This window comes from Notothenia rossii (genome assembly GCF_949606895.1).
Source record: "Notothenia rossii genome assembly, chromosome: 12".
NCBI classification, from domain to species: Eukaryota; Metazoa; Chordata; class Actinopteri; order Perciformes; family Nototheniidae; genus Notothenia; species Notothenia rossii.
Genome location: NC_136911.1, coordinates 6,262,051 through 6,286,112, shown reverse-complemented (window position 1 = coordinate 6,286,112; position 24,062 = coordinate 6,262,051). Strand labels below are relative to the sequence as shown.

Sequence of the window (24,062 nt, the reverse complement as noted above, 5' to 3'; positions counted from 1 at the left end):
AAATCAACTGTTTAATGAAATTCACAGGATCTAGCGGGTAAAACTAAATAATAAATGTGTCTTTTTCCCATGTAAAGTTGTCCTTTGGGACCCCTAATTGTTTTTCCCTGAGAGATAAGCCTCTGCCCTGATTCGATGTCTGGCTTTCATCTTGGTGAAGGCTGGTTTATTAATCGCCCGGAGAATAATAACAAAAGCTGAATGAGAATGCGCTGAAATCTCATTTGAAATGATTGTTTGATGCGTTCCATGATGGTCATGCCATACAATCTCTAAAAGTAGCTGAATTAAATACATATTTTTTCAGTTTTTGTGTTCTCTCTGTAGTCTATCAAAGAATGTAAGGGGATATGATTTAATTTTTAGAAATTCCTTGTTTTTTGATATTGAGCATCACTGGCAAATGAAATGTTTCATGCCCTCTGTAGGGCTAGAGCATGACTACAACTATCTGGCAGTATTTTAAAACCTTACTTAAACCATGCCATGACATTTCAATTTGGTGAGTTAAAGCTAAGGGAGCTAACAGCTGCTAACAATGCTACAGTAGGTAACACCTTTCTTTTTTTCAAGTACCCACACTCATTCAGGGAAGTGTCAGTATTATGAGTTTTCATCTTTCCTTCATCATAGATATTCACACCTGACAGCACTCTTGATTGAACTTCACTGCTTATGTTTAGTCAAGAAGAGATAAGAGATGAAAGTGAGGGGGGGATACTAACGGTGAAAGAGACAGTGTGTAAAGAAACAACAGGGTTAACAGAGAGAAAGACAAAAAGAAAGACCCATACAGAGAGATATATGGATAGAGTGGAGAGTGAGATAACAGCTAACCAGTCCGACCGACGGGGGGTGGATTGATTGTGTCTCATTAGCCGACAGGTGTCTGACAGCCACTAGCACACGGCTCCAGCCCAGACACACACACACGCACTGACAGTCACGAACACAGCGAATGAAGCCGTCTCTGTCTTAATCATTTTACCTCATTTGTATGCAACGATCCAGGCGCGCTCTCTCTCTGTGTGTATATATATATATATATATATATATGTATATGTGTGTGTGTGTGTGTGTGTGTGTGTGTGTGTGTGTGTGTATATATATATATGTATATGTGTGTGTGTGTGTGTGTGTGTGTATATATATATATGTATATGTGTGTGTGTGTGTGTGTGTGTGTGTGTGTGTGTGTGTGTGTGTGTGTGTGTGTGTGTGTGTGTGTGTGTGTGTGTGTGTGTGTGTGTGTGGAGATTAGAACCAGTGCAACAATTACACATTTTACACGTATGAATTGTTTCAGGTGAGGGTTGGGGTCTGTCTTAAAGAGGCCATATTGTAAGCCTTTTTAGTTGCAGCCATTCTCAAAGCATATTAAGACAAATAAGCAAATATGTTGGTGTGACAGTGATAATGTTGGATATATATTGGATTGTATATTGGATCCCTGTCAACAAACAGCAGAGATGAAATGACACTGTTCATTTCCTTATCAAAAAACCAAGGTGGAGCCAATATGGCTGACAGGGGCCTCATTTCCTTTATTTCCTCAAATCCAATTACATACCGTGTCCCTTGAACGTGTTTGTGCAAAACCTAAACCAGCTTTTAGACATCAATCAGGTGTCATGTTTGTAGTTCTCCCACAACAGAGTATTGCATAGCATTCAATAAATAGTTGGAGCTTTATGAGAGCTTGTACAAAGGAATCGGCTTCAGACTTTCAAATCAGTGCAATAAAGTCAGTCCTCTCATGAACACAGTAGCCTGATACACATAGCTCTTGTGTTTATGACTTCGGATGAGTTCACAGGATATGCTTGGACTGACTGATTGTGCTGCAGCTGCAACACACATACACACACATTTACACACACATGCAAACAAACCTCACAGGCCTTTGGCTGGCCTGGCCTCATTCAGACAGCAGCTTTGCTTTCCCACGCTTACAAACTGGAGCAGACCATCCTGGAATAAGACACCGTGGAATATTCACTGGACAAACTATCGGAATATTGTGTCTCATTTCCAGACGATCACATAAGTCAGCTGGGCCCTTTTGATTCATTGTTATCTACCACAGGCACACACACACATATATATATAAACGCACCTACATGGAGGCCTGTTAGTTGGCTCTCTATACAACTGAGGATAGAATTGACTGTACGTGCAGGCGTTTTAATCCACCCAGCCTGATGGATTACATGTAAAACGTGCCGATCCATTGATAGGGCCATGTAGTGAAAGACCTGATCGATTTGCCATGCCTCCTAGCTTTAATCCTCTGAAGACTTAGTCCCAACTAAAGCTGTCCTGTTGCAATGTCTTTAATTGAGTGGGACGGCTCAGCGTTATGGCATCACTCTGACGCCTTCAGGGACTGCAGGTGGTAAAGCTTACAATCCGCTGCGTATTGTGTAGCTGCCGCAGCGTTGGGTAGCATTCCCACTGAGCTATCAGCGGTTGAGCAGCAGTGTGTGTACGCCGATGTTACTCGATACATCCTCTGGGAATGAACTAATTTCCTCCTAAAGCTAGCATTGTTGGCATCTGGCCTCGTCTGAGATTTCTCAGCTGTCTTTTTCCTCTCTTCTCGCTCCATCCCTCCATCTTTTCCCACTGTTGCTTTATGTGCCAGACCTGCACACTATTATGGACTGATTATAGCTCCACAGCTCTCATTACTGTCAATGAAGAGCTCAAACAGGGTAATAGCTGGCTATTATTGGGCTATTAAAGAAGATGATTTGCACATTATTAGCCCTTTCTGCTTAGTAACTCGACAATCAACCACAGTGCCTTTGTTTTTGGGAAGTGAGCTATGAGATATACTTAAATGCACTATGCCAACAGAGAGCAACAGACACACGGTTAAATGTGTACACATCACTTAGCCTCATTGGTGTCAATCACAGATGGCAGTTTGTGGATCCCAGAGCACACATCCTGCTTAAGCCTTACATTTGCAGCTGATTAATACACATCCAGGCTGCTAACCCACAATGCTGTGTGCACTGCTGTCAAGTTGTATGGAAAAGGTAATCCAAATAGAAGAAGAAAGTGAGTTTGAGCGTATTCACTGAAAGCAGCATGTTTGGTGATGATCCACCACACAGAAACTTAAAGGTGGGGTAGGTAATTTTGGAGAAACCAGCTCGAGTGCGGTAGAATTTGAAAATACATAGCCGTAAAGAATCTTCCACTTCCTTCCAGAGCCCCTCCTCCAACACACATGAACGCGCACATGACCAATGAGGGCGCGAGATAAGTTTGTGCACAGATGGAAGGCTGACAGGCAGGTAGGCCATCCAGTTACTTTAGCCGGGCCGGCTCAGATGATTGGTTGTGCTTTGTACAGTACTACGGCTTCCACAGATGACATTTTTTAATGGATTTTTTGTCAAAGCACTTCAGATATTTATTGCTATCGGATGTTAAGAGCATTTCATGGAATATAACAAAAAGTGTATCTCGAGCCGGTTTCTCAAACTTACCTACCCCACCTTTAACATTTGCGACAATTTTAGTTTTCTAAAGAAGCTGTGAAGAAGTCAACAATGTTTTTATGAATCCACAATATTGTATATATTCACAAGCACTTATTTTTTGGAGAATATTGCTGCAAAAAGTAATAAATGCACTACTCTGTTCGATTGGTCACGCTTAAGTCAATGTTACCCTACATAAACATGTCCCAATGAGTCACACAGGGTGACGTGTAGGCTTTTACATTAAGTGAGTTATCACTGAAAGAACAGAACAGACATAAGGGAACAGCTATAAATGCTCACACATTACAGCCTGAAGCTTGCAGGTGTGTTTGCCATTGAGAGTGTAATTTAAAGACCGGATTTAGCAGCTATTTTCTCCTTTATAAATGGTACACAACGGGGTAGTTCACTTCCTGGGTAATGATTTTTGTTTTTGCCCTAGCAGCTTGTTGAAATATAAATGGAGAGAACCGGAAACCTGTCGACCGTGACAATCTTACCACAGAATTCTGAATGGCATCGCTGAATGTCAGTGGCGGTAAGGTGTTATTTCAAACTTCTATTCACAATAAATGGCAACCCTGTTGTGTCTACAGCGCTCGAGTCCTTGTGTATGATTAGCCATGATGCACTTTTTGTTTTCGTTACATGGCACATCCTGGCCCACCCATGGCTACAGCGCTGAAGGAGAGACTAGTTCTATACTAAACATGTTTAACTTGCCTACCAGAAACACCTGCCACTGCTCACCTGTCCTGCCTCAGGAGCATCTGGTTATTTTAGCCCTGTTCGAACACACACACACAAACCCAGGTGTAAGGTCGGCCGAGGTCTCATCTCACTCTGCTGGGTCTCAATCACATTTGCTGCCTACAGAGAAGCGAAGTCCCTCCCTTTCCGGTGGAACACATGGGACCTTATTTCGGAAAGATTATGTATTGAGGTCAATGGCGAGAGAAAACTTATATTTGCCATGAATTACACATATAATGTTTTTCAATCTTAAAAAATCATTTCCAAGTCACATTTGTCGTAAAACTGTTGAAATATAAGACTATGAAAAATACACAACTAGAAAGGCTACATATCCCAGAGTCGAGCAAGTGATGTCATAATTGTTTTCCTCCACTAAATATAAGAGATAGCCAAGATAACTTTATCAAGATGTCTGTGTGCTTAGTACCAGGTTGTAATCATACCAGCAATGTGTCTTGCTCGTTCTTTCGCTTCCCGGCTGATGAAAGGACCAGGAGTGGCTAGATCAAGTTAGCTACCTAGCTAGTAGCAAGCAAATTAGTTAGCATTACAGCCGGCTTAGCCTTGTCATTTTTATTAGCCTTAACATGAAGTAACATTAAGTAACCCAAAATGTTAAAGAGTAGTAGTCATATTTCGTGAACTTTTTGAAGAGTACTGTCACACCGGTGTGATCATTCTATAATACACCGTTTAAGCCCGGATACCCCCGGGGGACACATGCTAAAGCTAATGCTACATTAGCATTGGCGATATTTTCTACTTCATGCTATGTGCACAAACGGTTAACATGGAACATTAAAAAGATCAGGCAGTTCAGGGAGAATCGACGGCAGGCAGCTTTGCATGACATTCTTCTGGGCGTGTTTCATTGTGGTGGTAGTGGGGGTAGTCAATCCCTTTTTTGGCGAGACAGTAGTGACGGCCATCCCTAGTTCCCAGAGTTCTGAAGTGAACCTCGAGATGTGTTATGAAATGTATTGTATGGGCATATGTTGGGCACTTTTCACAATTAGCCTCATGGGGATGATAGTTAAAACATGGCTTGGATGATTTGCACAATTTCTGAGTGTTTTTTTTTTTTTTGAGCATGTGAGATAGCTCAATAACCCCTGAAACCTCTCCTAAATTGTCCAAATCAGCCAAGTTATTGTTGTACTAAAAAAAAAGGTCAGGCATATCTTGCCTCAAAACGATGCAGAGAAACTAGTCCATGCATTTTTTACTTCAAGGCTGGATTATTGTAACTCCTTATTACAGAGCTCTCAAGTCTCACGCAATTGGCGTGAGACACACGCATTTCACTCCATTCACAGGATCACACGCCACACCTTGTATTTCTCACGCAGAGATTGCCTCACCCAGAGATTTCTTTCCAGGGTACCGCCCACCAAGTTGCGCCGCAATTTTGTAAACACACTAGGCTTGTTTGAGACGCGTGCACTCCACTAGAGATTCGCGATACAGAGGAGAGCCAGAGGTGGAGTACCAAACACCGCTGCCAAAATCTCACGCTGAACTCTGTTCAAAACATGAGAGCCCTGTTATTATCAGGGTGTAACAAGAAGTCAGTCAAGTCGCTTCAGTTGATTCAAAATGCTGCAGCTCGTGTACTAACCAGAGTTAGGAAAAGGGACCACATTATTCCTGTTCTGGCTGCCTTACACTGGCTCCCTATAGAACACAGGATAGAATTTAAAATTCTTCTTCTCGCCTACAAAGCCCTTAATGGGCAGGCGCCATTTTACCTTAAATAACTCATTATACCCTACTGTCCTACTAGGGCATTGCGTTCCAAGAATGCAGGGTTGTTGGTTGTTCCTTGAGTCTCTAAAAGTACAATGGGAGCCAGAGCCTTTTCTTATCAAGCTCCACTTTTGTGGAATCAGCTTCCAGTTTGTGTTCGGGCGGCAGACACCCTATCCGTTTTTAAGAATGCGCTTAAGACCTTCCTTTTTGATAAAGCTTATAGTTAGGGCTGATTAGATTCAGCCCCTAGTTTTGCTGATATAGGCTTAGTTTGTCGGGGGACATCTTACTTCTTCCTTCTCTCTGTCTATACCTGTGTACTCATGTTCTGATTAACCCAGCTTCCCGAAATGTCTTTCTTTTTGGTGTCTATATACGCCGGGATCCGGAGTCATGGATGATCCTGCGGTCCTGTGTCATGGATCGCGAGTCCTGGATCTTGAGTCGTGGCTATGGTCCTGGATCATAAGTCCTGGATGGATATCCTCGTGGATTCATCTTCCTATTATACACACATGCATTTCCAAACATTTGGACTACCTATGTTCTAAATGTATTATCTTTTCAATTTACACACGGCATCTATTGCACGTCTGTCTGTCCGTCCTGGGAGAGGGATCCCTCCTCTGTTGCTCTCCCTGAGGTTTCTCCCATGCTCCCCTTTAAACTGTGGGGTTTCTCTGGAAGTGTTTCCTTGTACGATGTGAGGGTCTAAGGAGAGAGGGTGTCGTATTGTCATACTGATATTCTGTACAAACTGTGAAGTCCACTGAGACAAATGTAATATTTGTGGTATTGGGCTATATAAACAAACATTGATTGATTGATTGATTGATTGATACTATAGGAAGCCAGGCATCAACTGATCCCTGCTTGCTTCACACCTTTTTCTACAGGTGAAGTGAGACGGAAAAGTCACTTCATGGGTTTTCTCCGGGTTATCCCCCTGTTCCTAAAACAATTTATTCTATTTCCCAGAGTTCTGTAGTGAACCTGAAGATGTAGAATACCTCAAAGTGTTATGAAATGTATTGTAGGGTGGGCATGTGTTGGGTAATTTCCACAATAAACATTATGGGCAATCTGGTGCCACTAAATGTTTTTAAAGCTCGGTTGGATGCTACTCAATCGGAAGCTGTTGGTACCTGTTCATGTGGATAGTTATGTAAATTGTAATCCCTGTAATGATGCTGTATGATGTCCTCTTTGTTGTTCTGTTTATGTTTTGATGTTTCATGTGGAACCTACTTGAGCAGGTCTCCCTTAGCAGGTCTCCCTTGAAAAAGAGATCAATGATCTCAATGGGATACACCTGGATAAATAAAGGTTTGAAATGAAAAGGGGATGATAGTTAAAACATGGCTTGGCTGATTTGCACAAGTTCACACACACACACACACACACACACACACACACACACACACACACACACACACACACACACACACACACACACACACACACACACACACACACACACACACACACACACACACACACACACACACACACACACACACACACACACACACACACACACACACACACACACACACACACACACACACACACACACACACACACACACACACACACACACACACACACACACACACACACACACACACACACACACACTTAATTGTTACGATGATATCAGCATCATTTTTCTGTATTTGCCCCAAGATGCCTCTTTGTGTGTTGGATTGAGTGTGTTGATAGTATAGTCAAGGGAAACAGATCTATGACTAAATCTAAACTGATAGTCGCTCTTCTGTTAAGAAACTCTCTCTAGACACACTTCGAGTTAAAACAAATACAAAATATAGCAATACAGAAACTATTTTGGTTCAATTTCAGTTTTGTTTGTTTGTTCTTATCATGTCATTTTTTGATGAAAGTTTTTGGAATGATGCACCACCGCTCCCAAGCATTGTCTGATCGGCTGACAAAGCAATATTCCTAAAGTCTTGCCCTACAGAGAATATTTCTCAATCTTTGATCAAAAACACTTGCAACTTCTGACATCATTCCCAGGAAGTTGTGTAGTTTGTCTTTGGTTTACAGTGGCTTAGATTTGTTCTCTTTCTGAAGCACGTTGGATTAGATGATGGCGTCTGTGTCACGGGCTCATTAACTTTTACAAGAGTAGAAACACAGAACCAGGGCGGAGCAGATGGGTTGCAGAGATGGAAACATTATTTAACTGAGGAGACACCGTTCAAAAGCCATTATGTAGACAGGTGCAAAAAACGTCAGTGAGGAAAAATGTTGTGGCAACTGTTAAATGATAATGTTCTCGTGTCGGTTTGAATCACAAGCTAAAGCTGCGTGAGTGTCCCATCCCAAATGATTGCCCTTTAATAGATTCAGCCTGTTGGCCTTTGAAGTTTGAAACCTACACAGAGGTACTTCTCAGTGGACAGGAAGCAGTAAATGGAAAATTAAGCATGACATACAAACTGTCTGAAGTGAGCGTCCTTTAGTAGTAAAGCACACACTTCTCCATATGAGCTGTACAAGCATTTCTTCGCACATGCAAGTAAATGTCTGGCATGGGAATTGCATTACAAAAGCAGTGCTTGAAAATGCATCAAAGAACCACAAATCAAGTCAATTTTTGACAGAGGTGTTGAAGCATGTCACAGTGAAATATATTATAATTCTGAGAGAGGGGAAGGCAGGAGAACAAACAGAGGATTAAAGAGGAGCAGGCAGCGTGATACAAGTGAGTGTTTAGCCTGGATTGAAATGCTGAGAGTGTCTGTGTCAGTGATGCTCGGTATAATTCAGCTTCTCTGCCTGCAGACTCCTTTACATGTACATGTTTAGGCTGCTAAGCCCAAGTTTCTATGTAGCGTGGCTTATGCAATGTCACAGAGCAATAGGTAGAGGTTACGATGACATAAGAAGAGGTATATTTAAAGTCACCTGCGGCTAGGGTTCAGAAAGACAAGAATACTGTCAAAAGATAGTAGCCTGGACGTCCAAATCAAGCCATGTTAGGATGAAGGAAGAGAGTATCTTAGGGTTTCTTCGACTACTACTTCATGTTCTACATTTTGCCTAGTAACAGCAGCAGCATCATTTCTGCCGTCAGCAAATCGTCCTCAGCATAACCTCTGTGTCCCCCATAATAATTATGTAACGTTCCTTCCTGAATATATTCTCCTCATTCGGACAAGAATAGATCGGAGGCAATTGAAATACAAATGGGAAACACTTAAGTTGATCTGTAATCAGAACGAGGATCCACAATTCCCTCATCACAACACAATCAAACAATACTTCGAGGGCGAGGTTATTAGGATAAATGAATTGTAGCTAGAGATTGCAGTATGATTGTAGAATTTACATTTGATCCAAGAGCTGCCTTACTTATCACTCTCTGTGCAAAGAGGAAATACAGTGTTTGGGATCCTGCATTAAGGCTGACATGACATTTCATTATCCTAGTTACAATCCTTTCTTATTCTGTATTGTTTGTTCCTGTTGATTAGTTCAGATCTGAGTCATGATACCCACACTGCCCCAGCTGCACTGACACATGTTGCAATCCAGCGCTGATGGACAAATTGGCCACAGTGTGACCCTGGTGTTTAGAGAAAAGCCTTGAAGGATTTCCCCTAAACAGGATAAAGATGTAGTCGAGCTCCTGCAGTTTCCTGTGTTCTATAAAGCTTCTACATTTTATTTTCTGACTGTTGACAGCTGTGTATTTGGAGTGACATGCAGGTATTTAGCAACATCATAATATTATGTGATGCGTCACATGGAGACATTCATTTGCGGCTCAGCGGGAGCTGGATGTCTGCCTTGACACAGTTTTGCTCGCCCGTAGGGGACTTAGGGGCGCATCGCTGGGATTTGTCAACATCTACAAGAAAAACATTGCAATCGCTGCGAAAACAGCACATCTTAAAGGAAATAGCGACAAAACTGAACAATGGTGGCTGTCATTTCTGATTATTGGGTTTACCGAGTTGCTCTACAGCTGAACGCTCCAGTAATCTTTAAAGACAGGACACATTTGAAATGTTAAAGAATGACCAAGTAATGAATTCCTAATTATCTACAATACTGCAGTGATTACACAGGACAGCATCTGATCTGGCTCCAGGCCATATTTTTTCCTGGGGATACATTTTCCTCATTACAAAGAGAAAAAGCTACAATTTGACGTACAGTACATCATGTTGGTTTCGTTTAGGTCACAGAGGATAAATGCACCTCTGGTAACAATTCATGTGTAGTGAAATAGAATTTCTGCAATGTTATAGGTTGGCCAGATTAATTAAAAGTGAATAGAGCTTCTGTGAGCAATTGGTAATCAGTGGATATCAGTGTATATAGCAGTGTTCACTTTAAAAGGTCCCATGTCATGGCCATTTCCACTGATCATAATTCCATTGTTGAGGTCTACTAGAATAGATTTATATTGTGCAATTTTCCAAAATCACTTTGGTTTCTCATACAGCATCTCTGTAGTGTATTCACTGAATTTTACTCTCTGCCTTTAACGGCTCGTTGTAGCTCCAATAGCTCCAGCCCCCACCCCCCTGTGAGCACAGTGTGCTCTGATTGGTCGGGACGTTGTGAATCGCGCTGAGCTCAGTGGAGGTGTGGTTTCCTTGTTTAGCGATACACAGCGAAACACAGCCAAATTCATCCTGAGCACACACAAAGTCACAGCCGAAGTAAAAACAATAAGTGTGTCTTGATATTGAGTAAGAAAAAGGCGGATAAACGCTGTGAGAATGGGTCTGCAGAGAGAATTTCGCCGCGATCCCAACTGTCTGCTATCAGCCTGCAGCCAGGGAGGAGAGATCAGCAGAGCTGCCTGAACTGAGTGTGTGTGTGAGGAAGTCCGTGGATTGGTCGATTTGGACCAATCAGCGGGGGCTTAACGTAACGGCTCCGCGGACGTAACGTAACGGTTCCACGGATTGGTCCATTTGGTTCCAGGTAACGCATGACATCATGAGTTACCCGGAAGAATCAATGGACAGTGACGTATCTCCAACGAGGCGTTTTGGGGAGGTATATTCTGTTTTAGAGTTTTACTCCCTACAGGGTGTACTTTGAGGGTTTTGACTCTGCAGAACGTTTACATGCAGAAAAACCTTCATAACACACAAGGGGACGGGTAATAACTGGAAAAGCATGACATGGGACCTTTAACTGTTGGTGGTCTCTAGCGTGGTTTCTGCTAAACCATCGCAGCAAAACGTTCATGTTGACGCCAGTTGAATTCCCTATCGGGCTCTTATCTTTTACAAGGTATGCCTGCCATCTGTTTACAAAAATAACATCAAAAAATTAAAACAAATTTGAATCACAAGTTAATCAGGAATTCCCATGCAAAGACCAACAGCTGCAGTGAGATGTTCCTACAGTTGTGTCCGTGTTGGTCTTTGTCCTTCAACACCAGCACTCAAGAACTGGTTCAGTTTCAACAAAAAAGCTTTTCATGGGGTTTAATATATTTCAATTCCTGCGGGTCATTTTTCTCTATCTCCCGATCAATTTGAGTCACAGCAAGAATCTGGGATAAAGCTGATTATCCGGAGTGAGACAGAAAGAGAAAAGGTAACTAAAGAGTTACACCTAACACAGCTTTCTCTGACTGGCATTAGCTAAATTGGGTTTAAGTGTTGGTGCTTAGGCTTAAGTAGGGTCAACAGTAAAGGTCCACTTCATTTGGCTTCCATCATCGAATGGTCGTTATCAAAAATGGCCGTGGCAGAACATACCACAAATAATTAATGTTGGCGAAAGTCGGTTCAGGGAGTAAGTTACAGGAAGAATGAAAATAGGCAAAGCAAATTGGACCATTCCATTTTATAGTGTGTGTGTGTGTGTGTGTGTGTGTGTGTGTGTGTGTGTGTGTGTGTGTGTGTGTGTGTGTGTGTGCTTTGACACTCAGCAGAGTTGACTAATTCCCTGCCAGCAGCTCCAGTAGTTTCTCTTTGCTTTATTCCCAACCTCTCCATCTCTCACGTTGCGCCCCCCAACCCTCATTTTAGACGTATGTTGGGATTCTGCCAGTTTCCCAGTATGATTACACCAGCGTGTGCCTTGCTCCATTGCAACGCTTTAAATCCTGACTTAGAGAAGAAAACTCATTAAAGATGCTTTTTGAGTCACACGTTGTCATGCTTGCACAGCTTGTGTGATCACGTCAGAAAACAAACGGATTGGACAGGATGACGGACGTGAAGCCAAGACAGACAATGGGCAGGAAAGCAGATGCACGAAGGTGTACAGAAACTAGGTTTGAACACTGGACAAGCAGTTTGTGAAACTGGGTTACCAATAACTTGGTTTCTAAGTCCCTATAAGGGAATCAAAGATGCATACAGTACATAAAGCATCCCCCACTCTTCTCTTCCAGGTCAGGTGATCCCCACGATTGGATAAACTACGGTACTCTACATTTCAACACTGTATTAACATACAAACATTATTTAGAGTCAATCTTACTCACAAAACTATGATTCACTTACATACTAATAGCTACTCGACTTTTATCAATTCATCTTCACAGGCTATTTAACAAGAACATGTTTACCTGTTGTTTATTAGCTTAATATTCAGCATAATGGCTGAACCGATGGGGCTCTACCTAACATGACCCAATACACTAGGAATCTGCCTTAATATCTAGTTTTAGCAAATCCCAGTTGTTGTCTGGCAACTTTAGGAAAAAAGCTAATATAGGATTTGGTGGGAGAGAAGTGGGCGAATCTGTCCTATAAATTACAGCTCTGCTGCTCAGTAATCCGGGCTGTAATTTTGGTACATCAGTACTTGCGTCATCGAAAGCCTAAATTTAGGTTTTTTGGGGTGTGTGTGTGTGTGTGTGTGTGTGTGTGTGTGTGTGTGTGTGTGTGTGTGTGTGTGTGTGTGTGTGTGTGTGTGTGTGTGTGTGTGTGTGTGTGTCCTGTCAATGGAATAAGTTACACGCAGGGATGTGGATACATTTGGGAGGGAGCCATAGACTGGAGGGAGCACATAAAGGCAAAAGCAAAGTGACCCTTCATCTTCCTTCAAATAATATCATTGTTAGCCAGTGTTGAAGAAAATGTCTACTTCCAAAACACTTTTTTTTATTTTTTTTATTTTTTAAATTGTCTTACATTTCTAGTCTATTCCTTCTCAAATATTGGTCTTCAGTTTCATTTTTTTGTGGTGTGTTTTAATGTTTGCTTTTCAGTTGATTATACACCTAAACAGCTAACATGATTATTTGAGTATTTCATTATAGTTATTAGAAACAGGCAACCTTTGTAAAGCTTTTTTATAAACAAGATGCTTGTTTTTATAGGCTATGATCGACTGAAGTGTGGTTCTTTACCAAAAGATCTGTCATTTACCACCATAAAGGTCTACAATTAATATCAAACACGTCTTAATGACTAATTAAAAGCCTTTTAATTATTTTATGACTGTTTGTTTTTGGAAACTGTGTCCTGAGGTAAGATCTAACGAACCCAATAAAAAGGCTCCTGCTCCAATTCCTTCTTTATTGAATTGTCTGTGCATCTGTCAGTCTACTGGTGTGTGTGTGTGTGTGTGTGTGTGTGTGTGTGTGTGTGTGTGTGTGTGTGTGTGTGTGTGTGTGTGTGTGTGTGATGTGTCTGATTGAATTCCAAAGCCGTCTGACTGGCCCGTCAGAGTGCAGCGGTTTGTATTCATAAACATAATGCACATCGATCTCTTGATTTGTATCCACAGCCAAATCAGCCTGGGTATATGCCTGTCTCTAATTCACTCTATGATTGGTTATCTGTTTCCTATCATTTTGATCCAACCTTGGCCCATGAGATAGCTGAAGTAATAGCACAGCATTGATTTATAACCATTCTCCTGTTGTATATAATGAGTGTACTTCTTGTGATGTATTCTATGTTCTTTCCTATACAGAGACTCCTGGCAGATTTGGGAAAACTAGTGGGAAGATATTATTTAAGATGTTAATATGCCTTCAATTTAAATCTGTGGTAAGGTTAAGGTGAAAGAAATATTGCAGTTTATACAAATGAATCATAGTTAATGTTAAGCACTAAATACAGTTGATCAACGTAAGGGAAGGCAGTCAGGCTTTCTGCCTAGCCACCACCCCAACTCCACACCCTCACATTCTGCATAGGGCATACACAGGGCCTACTACTTCCTGTATTGGCACTGAACTTCGGCCCTGGATGTAAATTTCGAGGTGGAGTCAAAGTGGGCTGTGTGACTTATTCTCAAAGGCTTGCTCATATCTGGAGGAAATTGGGCTCCATCTGTTTTCTTTCTGTTGTTAAAAAGTTCTAAGAGAAGCACTTTCTATTAATTTTATAATAAGAAAGCAAAGAAAAGTAGATTTTGTGTCACGAACCAAAGCTTCAACTCTTTTGAAGGACACATACTGCCTTTGACCCAGGAGGAAGCCAGATGTTGAAATATTCAAATAGTCACAAACGTTCCCTGCCAAACCCCGATATGCTGTTTATAGGATGACTTCATTCTAGCAGATCCCAATTCTGACATCTACACTCACCATTTATTATCCAGACTGAAAGCATCAATCACAGCTGGAGCTTTAAAGAAACGACATGTCTGCACTTAGCTAACCGACATCTTTAAAAACTGGATGCAGACCATAAGATATCAAGTTTTTATGTCCACTCAATATCAGCCCATCCCAAAAGAAATATTTACTGAAAAGTTTTCTGCCATGTTTTTTTTGTTTCATTTCTAAGGGTAATCATTAAGGTCCCTCTCTTGAGAGACACTGTGTTTTCTCATGTGTCAGAAAACACAAAGGAGAAACTGGAATCACATTATTTGCTTTACTTTCCTAACAGTCCGATCAGAATGTCACATAAGGACATTTCTCTATCTCGACTAGCAGAATAACAGAGACCATAAATAACCGACTGTGTTTAGAGACCTTGTCTGACCCTCTTAAAGAATCTCTCTCATATTTCCACTAGAAAAAGCAACAGTTTGGTCATCCTGAACTGAAAAGACCCCTCTTTCTTGGTACATCTATTCTAAAAAGGAGAATATCAACTGAGACCCCTCACACCAAGTGACCTGTGTTGTTGATCATCAAAAAAAACGTTTGGATTCAGATCCCATCAGGTAATTACTGTTTCAGTCCTTTACTTTTATGTCTAGGTTTATATTCTATGGGGGAGGGGGGAGGGGTATTCCCATCAGCAGAGATGGTAGATGAAACGCCGACATAAGCAGAAAGTGTAAGTTAAGCATTTAGAGATATCCGTCTGTGCTGTCGCTGCTCTTTCTGTGTCTTGTTATTATTATTTTGTATTAATCTCAATGAGGATGTCTGTTTTTCACTGATAATTGTTAAAGAAGTTGTCAAGATGACATTGGTGCGGTGAAAGAAAGAAAATAACAGTTTCTTTCCACTTCACTTTGTTCATAACGTTTTAAACTTTCAACCAAAGTTCTTTCAGGGCATGTTTTATAACTTTCTTTTTCATTTGTTTAAATGGCTCACTCATCGAGACAGTGACGCATGTTTACAGCAAGATTATAGAGCATTCAGTAAACCTTGAGAGGTTTGGTTAAACTAAACAGTAGAAAGGGTAGGACATGTCATTTTCACAGAAAAGGATTGTTGTGCCAGACATGCTGGTTCCAGTCTGCCATCCTTGCACTAAGTGTGTACAGTTCATGGAAAACCTGCATAGCAAAACCGTCAAGCCAGAGAAATCACAACAAGTTGTTATAAGCAGCACCAATTAAAAGCTAAATCATGAGAGCTAACCGGTGGGCCACAAGGTTTACCAATTTAGTTAAGTGTGTTAGCATGCTATCATTCCCAAATGAATACCAAAGACAAAGTACTGGCTAATGGGAATGTACTTAGTGTGGTGTGGCAGATATTCGGTCAAAATCAAGATACAAAAACTGGGATAAAAGTAATTAGGTTGGATTTCCATTAAATGATTGTTAAAGGTATTTCAGTCTGGACCAACTGCCTTTCCAAAAGCCACTCTCAAAATGAATGTCCACTTACTAATTGTAATGTGGAGCCTTTTTATAATAGATATGAGTGCTTTCTGGTAGGACAGTTTCTAAAGTGCTGTCCAAAAAACTGCAAAACTCCAACGAACAATTTGTAAAAAGGTTTGTGAAATGAGCTGACAGGTCTTGGCAAGAAACTGTGAAACTGTTTCTGACATTCACAAAGTCACAATACTGTATCAGAAACCATTCAACTAGAATGAGAGAAAAAACCCATTTGATGTGCTCGGCGTTTGAAAGGTTTGCCGAGTCTGTGCAGCCTCCTGTTTGCCCTAGCAAGGTACAGGAGAGGAGGGTCACAGCCAAGTCATTTCCTCTATTTGGACTAAACCCTGTGGAAGCGTCCCGGGAGGCCAGAGGACTCATTAGGTGTGGTGACACTATGTGCTGCGGGAGGTGTCACCAGGAAACCAGATGACAGGTTCTTAAATATAACACACATTTCACACATTTCCTATGACCTCACATCCGGACGAGCTGCCGGAGAGTGATCACGGCTCTGCCTCAAGGCCGATATGTCTTCATTTAAAATCAAAAGTACACCCTAAGGCGCACACACAGATGTACGAGCGCCTACACCTCAAAAATACATCCATATAAAATATATATAGCACAGCATTTCTCCAAAATGTTAGTGAGAGGATCCTAAAAACATCCATATCGAGAATTCCTGTGGCATAATGTGTTTACTGACATTCTCACAATGCTTGTTACTCACAGTTACTCACAACAACAACACAGGGTGGCGATGCTTTATACTACTGGATGACAAAGGAACAAGAGGGACTGTGTTGGCTTTATTTCCCAGTTACATTTTATTCCTGTGTGTGAACAAAGCCAAAGAAACAATAGTCAAACTGTTTCACTTCACATTTCACTGTCAGGGGAACAGGCTTCTCCCCCTAGCCTGCCATTGTTGTTCTCTAAATTATACTGTGCTCCACAGCAACGTCGCCTCAGAAAATCAGTTTCACTCAACACCTGATTTGTGTTTGTGGCTGCTACGGGGGAAGCAGAGGTATAATGTTCTGCCAAAGTACCTTGTTGCAAACCAAGCAGGGAAAACATAAAACAAAAGGTCTGTTGCTACAATTGCTGAAATATATCCATCTAAAAGAAATGTACACATTTGAAAACAATGGACCATTTTTGCACACCTGGCTTTTTGTTATCAGGATTGTGCAAAGTTTCAGAGTTTTCTAAGAGGATAAAGGAATAGCCATATTTGTAACATTGAGTCCTTTCTTAAACCTGTGTCTAAAATGGACACCTTAGGAATTTCAACATAAAGTGGAACATGCAACCCAGTGCAAAAGCTATGACACAAAGACAGAGGAAGCTAGCTCTCCGTTGGTGCAGTCAGCACTCTGATGATGGGCTTGGTCAATAGTAAAAAGTTGTGAACCCAATAATAACTTATAAATACCCAAATAAAGAACCCCGATAAAAATCAGCTTTCTGCCCGGAAACAGTGATATTGCCTCTAAATTCGGCCCTTTTACTACTGTTGTTAATTGGTTTTAATTGTCTGTAAAAGGCATGTTGGTGTATCGTTTATCTCAAGTACAAACAAATCACATTTTCTTTGGGACATTTGGAGCTTGCCACATTGGGCTGAATTATGTCTTCAAATTGGAACAGTACTGTGTGAGTGTCTAATGAAGCTTCCACCTAAACAAAGTACAAGAAACACAGCATAACGAAGGCCGTGTTCCAAGCCTTCTACTGCATCAACGGCAACAATGAGCAAGTTCTTCTGATTTAGTTGGTCCAAAGCCAAGTTGTGGCACATTACTGTTAGTGCAGCAGCTTTATTAGCTCCAAACACCGTCTACTGGATTTACATTACGCGTTAATAACAACATAATCCCTGGCGTGGCTGATTAGTCAAACGGTTTCTGTAACGCAGCCTGAGGCGGGTCTGCTGACAGATGACTCCACACAGTGTCCAATAATAAACAAAGCACACAGGAGGAAACATGAGACCCGGCTACACTTCCAGTCCTTATAGGTGATCCATCATGGCAGTGCTGACCGGCTAACTTTCAGGGACCCATGTGGACGACATACAATACAGTAAAGAGAGACCCCCGTCACGGATGTGTGAGCCCCCCTCCTTTGACACTGAGCATTGTTTCCCACTGCTTCCACTGACTCGTAGGAGACCAGAAAGGATAAACAGTGCACCGAGCTTGGCACAAAGGTTGTCCTCCTCCCTAATGAAGTGCAACCTCCCTGAGCCCAAACATCATTCATCAAACTCCGGCCTCTGTGCTGGTGTGTGAGCGCCTATACCCAATGTCTGTCCATATCTCTGTGCTTGTGTTTTTCATTTTGTTTCCTACAGAGGAGGAAAAAAACCCAATTTTGACCCGTTTCTTTTCTGTTTTGTTTGGCACAAAACTCATACATCCAATTTCCTGTCTATTAAATCAGAAATCTAAGTTATATCTGATTTTCATGTGGAGTTACGCTATGCAGAGTAGGTTTCCATTGTTGATTTATGTAGCCTTATGACACAACTTCCAGTTATTTATATAGGAATGAGCTTTTTTTCATATTTTGCAGCTGTGCCATAATATTTACATGATAAATTGCTAGCTTTTGTTTAGTCTGTGCTCAGATGTATATCTCAGTGAAATGTTGTTCTTCATCACAGTTTGGCAAGTAAGAGTTATGGACGTCTACAGTAGAAGGCATATATGGACATGGGTGTCCCTGAGATCAGGGTCAAGGCAGATCATTTGTAACTGCTTCAAAACTGTCAAAAGTTCCAGGAAATTCTAATAAAAATCAAAGAGAAATAATTAAAAGAGGATGTTTTGATCAAAGACACTATTGGATGGAATACGTCTTGCATGATGGTAACAAGCAAAAGGAAATTAAGCTGGGGGTCATTCTAAGAAACTTAAATCTAGCCTAGGATGTGTGATATCTTCCATATGGTGCTGTTGTACAGCTGTAGCATAACAAAAGAAGTTGAGCATTTCCAGACATGGCTGTGGTATAATGTATGAGGGCCAGTATGGCTGCTTTGTTTCATGTGTTTGCTAGGGTTAAACACTGTAATGGCTAAACTCTGTGTATGTTTCATTATACTGACAAATCCATTTATAATGGTCCTCAGATTCTAAACATAACAAATTACTTCAGCGCTCAGGTCAAAAGATTTAATGCAACAGGTTTGAGCCGGATCTCCTGAAAGTTGAAACGAACACCATGTTTTTAGATAAGTTCAAGCTTTTCCTAACGTGGAGGATGAATATATTTCCCTTAAAAAAACAGTCATTCAAGTCTTTAACTTTTACACTGTGAGATACATTTCTTTTTTTGGGACCATCCAACTTTAAAAAAAGGCTAGACTATATCCTTAAAACAATGGGTGATAAATGCCTCTGATTGGCCAACACAGTCTCACTCCCTGATAGTCCAATAGCGACGCTTGGTCAGGGTCCTTTGGCGTGCAGTTGTGACGCGCCGAGTCTCCTTCAGCTTCATAAACGGACGCAAAGAGCTTTCAACTGATTGCAATGTACTCCCATCGGCAGCAGTATTTGACGCTCAGGGAAGCACCGCATCGGTCCATGTCGGCGGCAGTTAAAGGCAATGTGAGCGTCCATTCCCATTGGATAACGGAGGATTTTACACCCGGAAGTGAGTATTCTCCTTAAATGGTAAATGGTAAATGGACTGTACTTATATAGCGCTTTATCCAGTCTTTAAGACCCCTCAAAGCGCTTTACATACTACATGTCATTCACCCATTCACACCCATTCATACAGAGCAGTGTACCTTACTCTATAGGACCTAACATTCACACACATTCACACACCGTTGGCCATGCCATCGGGAGCAACTCAGGGTTAAGTATCTTGCTCAAGGATACATCGACATGTTGACTGCATGGGCTGGGATCGAACCCACAACCTTCTGGTTGAAAGACGACCGCACTCCCTCACAGCCACAGTCGCCCTATTTCTACTCCCATTTCTCTGTTATTCACTTCATAATACAATAGAACGTCATACATTATATTCGTAAAATCTACTTGTTCCACATTTCTATAGAACCTAACCTTGAACATTTTGTTTTGCTTTGTTGAGCTTCTTTAAAATTCAACATAACCAACAAGTATAGTTCCCCTCAGATGCCTCAGCGTCTCCTAGACACAAGATAACACTAGGTAACATAAGGACAAATAGGTTACATTAGGGTGTGTGTGTGTGTGTGTGTGTGTGTGTGTGTGTGTGTGTGTGTGTGTGTGTGTGTGTGTGTGTGTGTACTCTCAGCAGGCTCCACTGATAACACTCCCCTATCTCTACTCCATTTAGTGCCGCCATGCCTCTGTCTGGGCTGCAGCGACTGCCGCCTCGGGGGAAATAAGGATACAGCACTCAGGTTCCCAGCAGGCCCAACATATGGACGATACTCTCTCATCCAGCCGAGATGAATTCATCCCAAACTCATCTCCTCACACAGATTAATTTGGCAGACATGGCGAGGCAGGTGGAGAGTGTTGAGCGGCATCTGTGTGTGCGTATGAGATTGATGTGGATACGTTTTGCTTTTGTGTCTCTCACTTCTGTACCGCTGAAGGCCCGGGTGATGGGAAACGGAATGAGATGTCAGGCTTTTGTTATCTATCGTCATCCCTCTGTTATTATTAGTCTCAGAAGTGAAGAAAGGGAGATTCATAACTTATTGTGACAGTATCTTGGAAAGTTGTCAATGTATCACTTTTTAATATAACAAAAAAAAAGAAGGTTAATATTTATTAATCAATCAATCAATGTTTATTTATATAGCCCAATATCACAAATGTTACATTTTTCTCAATGGACTTCACAGTTTGTACAGAATATCAGTATGACAATACGACACCCTCTGTCCTTAGACCCTCACATCGTACAAGGAAAAACTTCCAGAGAAACCCCACAGTTTAAAGAGGGAACATGGGAGAAACCTCAGGGAGAGCAACAGAGGAGGGATCCCTCTCCCAGGACGGACAGACGTGCAATAGATGCCGTGTGTAAATTGAAAAGATAATACATTTGCAACATTTGCTTTGTTGAGCTTCTCTAACATTTTCTTAAGTTTGTTTTTGCTACTAGCTATACAAACTGTAGTCAATGTAAATATGCCATATGATGTCCTCTTTGTTTTTCTGTCATGTTTGTATTCATGTTGGAACCTACTTGCAGCAGGTCCCCATTGAAAAAGAGGTCAATGATCTCAATGGGTTTTCACCTGAATAAATAAAGGTTTTGAATAGACTTAAGAAAGTTAAATTATAGGCAGAAATTTTGAGCGTTTTAGTAATAACTTATCAACAATACATGAATGTAAACTGTTCTCGTTTCCAGAAGACACCACTATTATTATTGTAATATAAATTGTATATATTGTAGCACAATGTGCACATTTTTACTTTAACTTCTAATATGTATATAAATATGTTTCTTTATTTTCATTTTACCTTTTTATTGTAAATCTTTACTTAAACTTCTTAAGTTTGTTTTTGAAATGTTTTTTTAATTTAACATAACAAGCGCTTATGACCTGAAATTGTGAATGAAATGAATGAGGAAATATATGAATATTTCAGTTGAACCAGCTTACTTTATTTGTACCGTTTACTTTTCAGTAGAAGCCCATTTCTAGCTTTGATATGTTTCTGAGCCTGTTACATATTATATTTAACGGGCTCAGAAACATATCAAAGCTAGCAATGGGAATTACATGGTGTATGAATTTAATGCAGAAGTTGAAGCTTCTCAATTTATAAATCTGCAAAAATACTTGAGTCGACAGATTTCCAATATAAAACTAACTTGGATACAAACAGATGGCTTGTGGGTCGAGTGCACCTTCTGGGCTCTGTTAGGCCTACTTCTAAATTCAGAACTGAGGGCAGATTTACTGTAGAAAATAATGATAACAACAGAGAAAGTAGTTCAGCCTTCAGGCCAGTGGCTCAGCTGAAAAATAAAACCGTATGGTTGCAAACATAATCCGCCTTGATTGTCCAAACCAAAAATGACAGCCGTTTGGTGTAAGGGGAATCCTGCAGACAGGAATCAAACGCTTCAGTGCTTTTATGATTCTGGTTAGAACGAAGGCAAAAGTGAAAGGATTAAGTTGGCGGTTGGCTCAAGGTAAAGGGTGTTGATCGGCAGTCTTTTATTCATAGTATGAAAGAAAGGAATGGACATTTAAACGTCAGAATACCTACAGTAATATGCCTTTTTAACCTCCCAGTAGAAGCAATAATATAAGAAGAAATAAAGCCTAGATGATGATCCAATGTGATTCAAACTAAGGTCAAGTTGTCCCCTCAGAATGTTGTTACTACGTACATAGCCATTTGACATGTCCTTTTTGACATTATCAAACTGTTACAGGGGAGTCAGTCAGAGCACCTTATTTTCGGACAGAAATATAGCAAAAGAAGCCTATGAATAATGCGTCAATGTGAATATTACTTTCAACCCCTAGTACAATAAAAGCCTCGTCTCCAGTGGCTTCTTGATAAACAATTAAAAAGGAAAAAATAGAAATAAAATGATTACATTGGTCTTCAAATAAATTCCGTTTTTTCGCAGTGTTTGTTTTATCCCTGACTAATAACTGCTCATTGAAGGAGTTTAGTGCATAAAAGGCAATATTCCCAACATAATTGGAGATGCAATTTGAAACACGCTAAAAGAAGATGAACTGTGTGTGGCACTATGATGCAGCTGACCTAAAATGTTATGTTTTCCTCAGTGCAGAAAATCATACAGGGACCTTAAAACCTCATCAAAGACACGACGACTCTTTAGAGCGCCTGCCAACGTGCTGGTCTACGGTTTGTGGCAGAGGTTAATACCCATTGTGGTTGCTATCTGATGGTTTCCCAAGGGTGATGGGAATCTGTGTGTGAAAAGAGGACAGAGGAAGCAATGTCACTGGCCCTGGTTTAAGGTCTGGATGCTGGGTTTTCCCTGCCACATGATTGTTTTTGTTACAGTAAGCTGAGAAAGCAAACTGGCAGCACTTGAGGGAACAAATGAGCACAACTGTGGTCCCAATGTTAAACTTTGGAAACTGAGATAGATGCTGCAAACTCTTGACTGGTCAAATATACAGTAAGACAGTGTACTATCAACCAGGTAGGCCATTTGATCCTCAGTCTCATTTTTGCTCACAGGATTGTATATCATTTCCTACAATAAAAGTTGTATTTAAAGGTCACCTATCATGCTATTCGTAGGCAATAGCATAGGTCTCAGATATATACAAATATATAAAAACATGTCTATGAAGGGTTTTGCTCAAAATACCAAACAGATCACCCATTCTAGCCATGCCTCATATCCCTCTATTTCACTTCCTGTCTAAAAAAAAAAGATTGAATAAAAAGGAGGGGGCTGAGCTCATGCGGGACCCGGCAGCTACTGTTTAAACTAAATAATGCCGTGTTGAAAAGCCATATCATGGATTATCAAGGATTATTTCTGAAACAGTATGGAGTTCAAAGGCTTTCCCTCTTGCCGGTTATACCACAAGGTGAGTTCCTTTTTATTTCCTGCTTCTTCACAGACATGCTCTCCAGTACAGGTTAGGGGTGTTGAAATTAATCGTTTCTACGATGCATCGCGATGCGGACGTGGACGATTCTGCATCGATGCAGTGACAGAACATAATCGATTATAGCTTCCTGATTTTACGGCCGCGGCTTTACAATAACGTTTTTTTTTTTGTCACTTTAATATCAAATCGGTCGGTGGCGCAGAGATCAGGGAACAGACGTGACAACGGCACAGCGACACCAAACACGGAGCAGTCTGCTTTATCCACCAACACAAGAACACCAGTCCAGAACCAACAGGACCCGCTCTGAATCACTCCGTGTCCCTGCGGCTAAGACACACAGGGAATTATGTTTTAAAGAAATACTCGCGTTACAATGTCGTCAAGTTTTTGGTGGATTTAGTTAAGTCTTGGATAGCAGAGTATGAATGTCCTCTTGCTAT

The 24,062-nt window shown here is 41.0% G+C and overlaps 1 protein-coding gene across 2 annotated transcripts in view; it reads right to left on the bottom strand.

The window, feature by feature from the left end:
* The window catches only part of LOC307026252 (cyclic nucleotide-gated channel beta-3-like), a 91,589-nt gene that overhangs the window by 43,613 nt on the left and 23,914 nt on the right, over positions 1 to 24,062 (bottom strand). For both annotated transcript variants that reach the window (XM_079661502.1, XM_079661501.1), the window contains exon 2: positions 4,359 to 4,413. In XM_079661502.1, coding sequence (XP_079517628.1) covers positions 4,359 to 4,408 — 50 coding nt within the window. In that variant the 5' untranslated portion in view covers positions 4,409 to 4,413. The remainder of the gene's footprint in view (positions 1 to 4,358; positions 4,414 to 24,062) is intronic.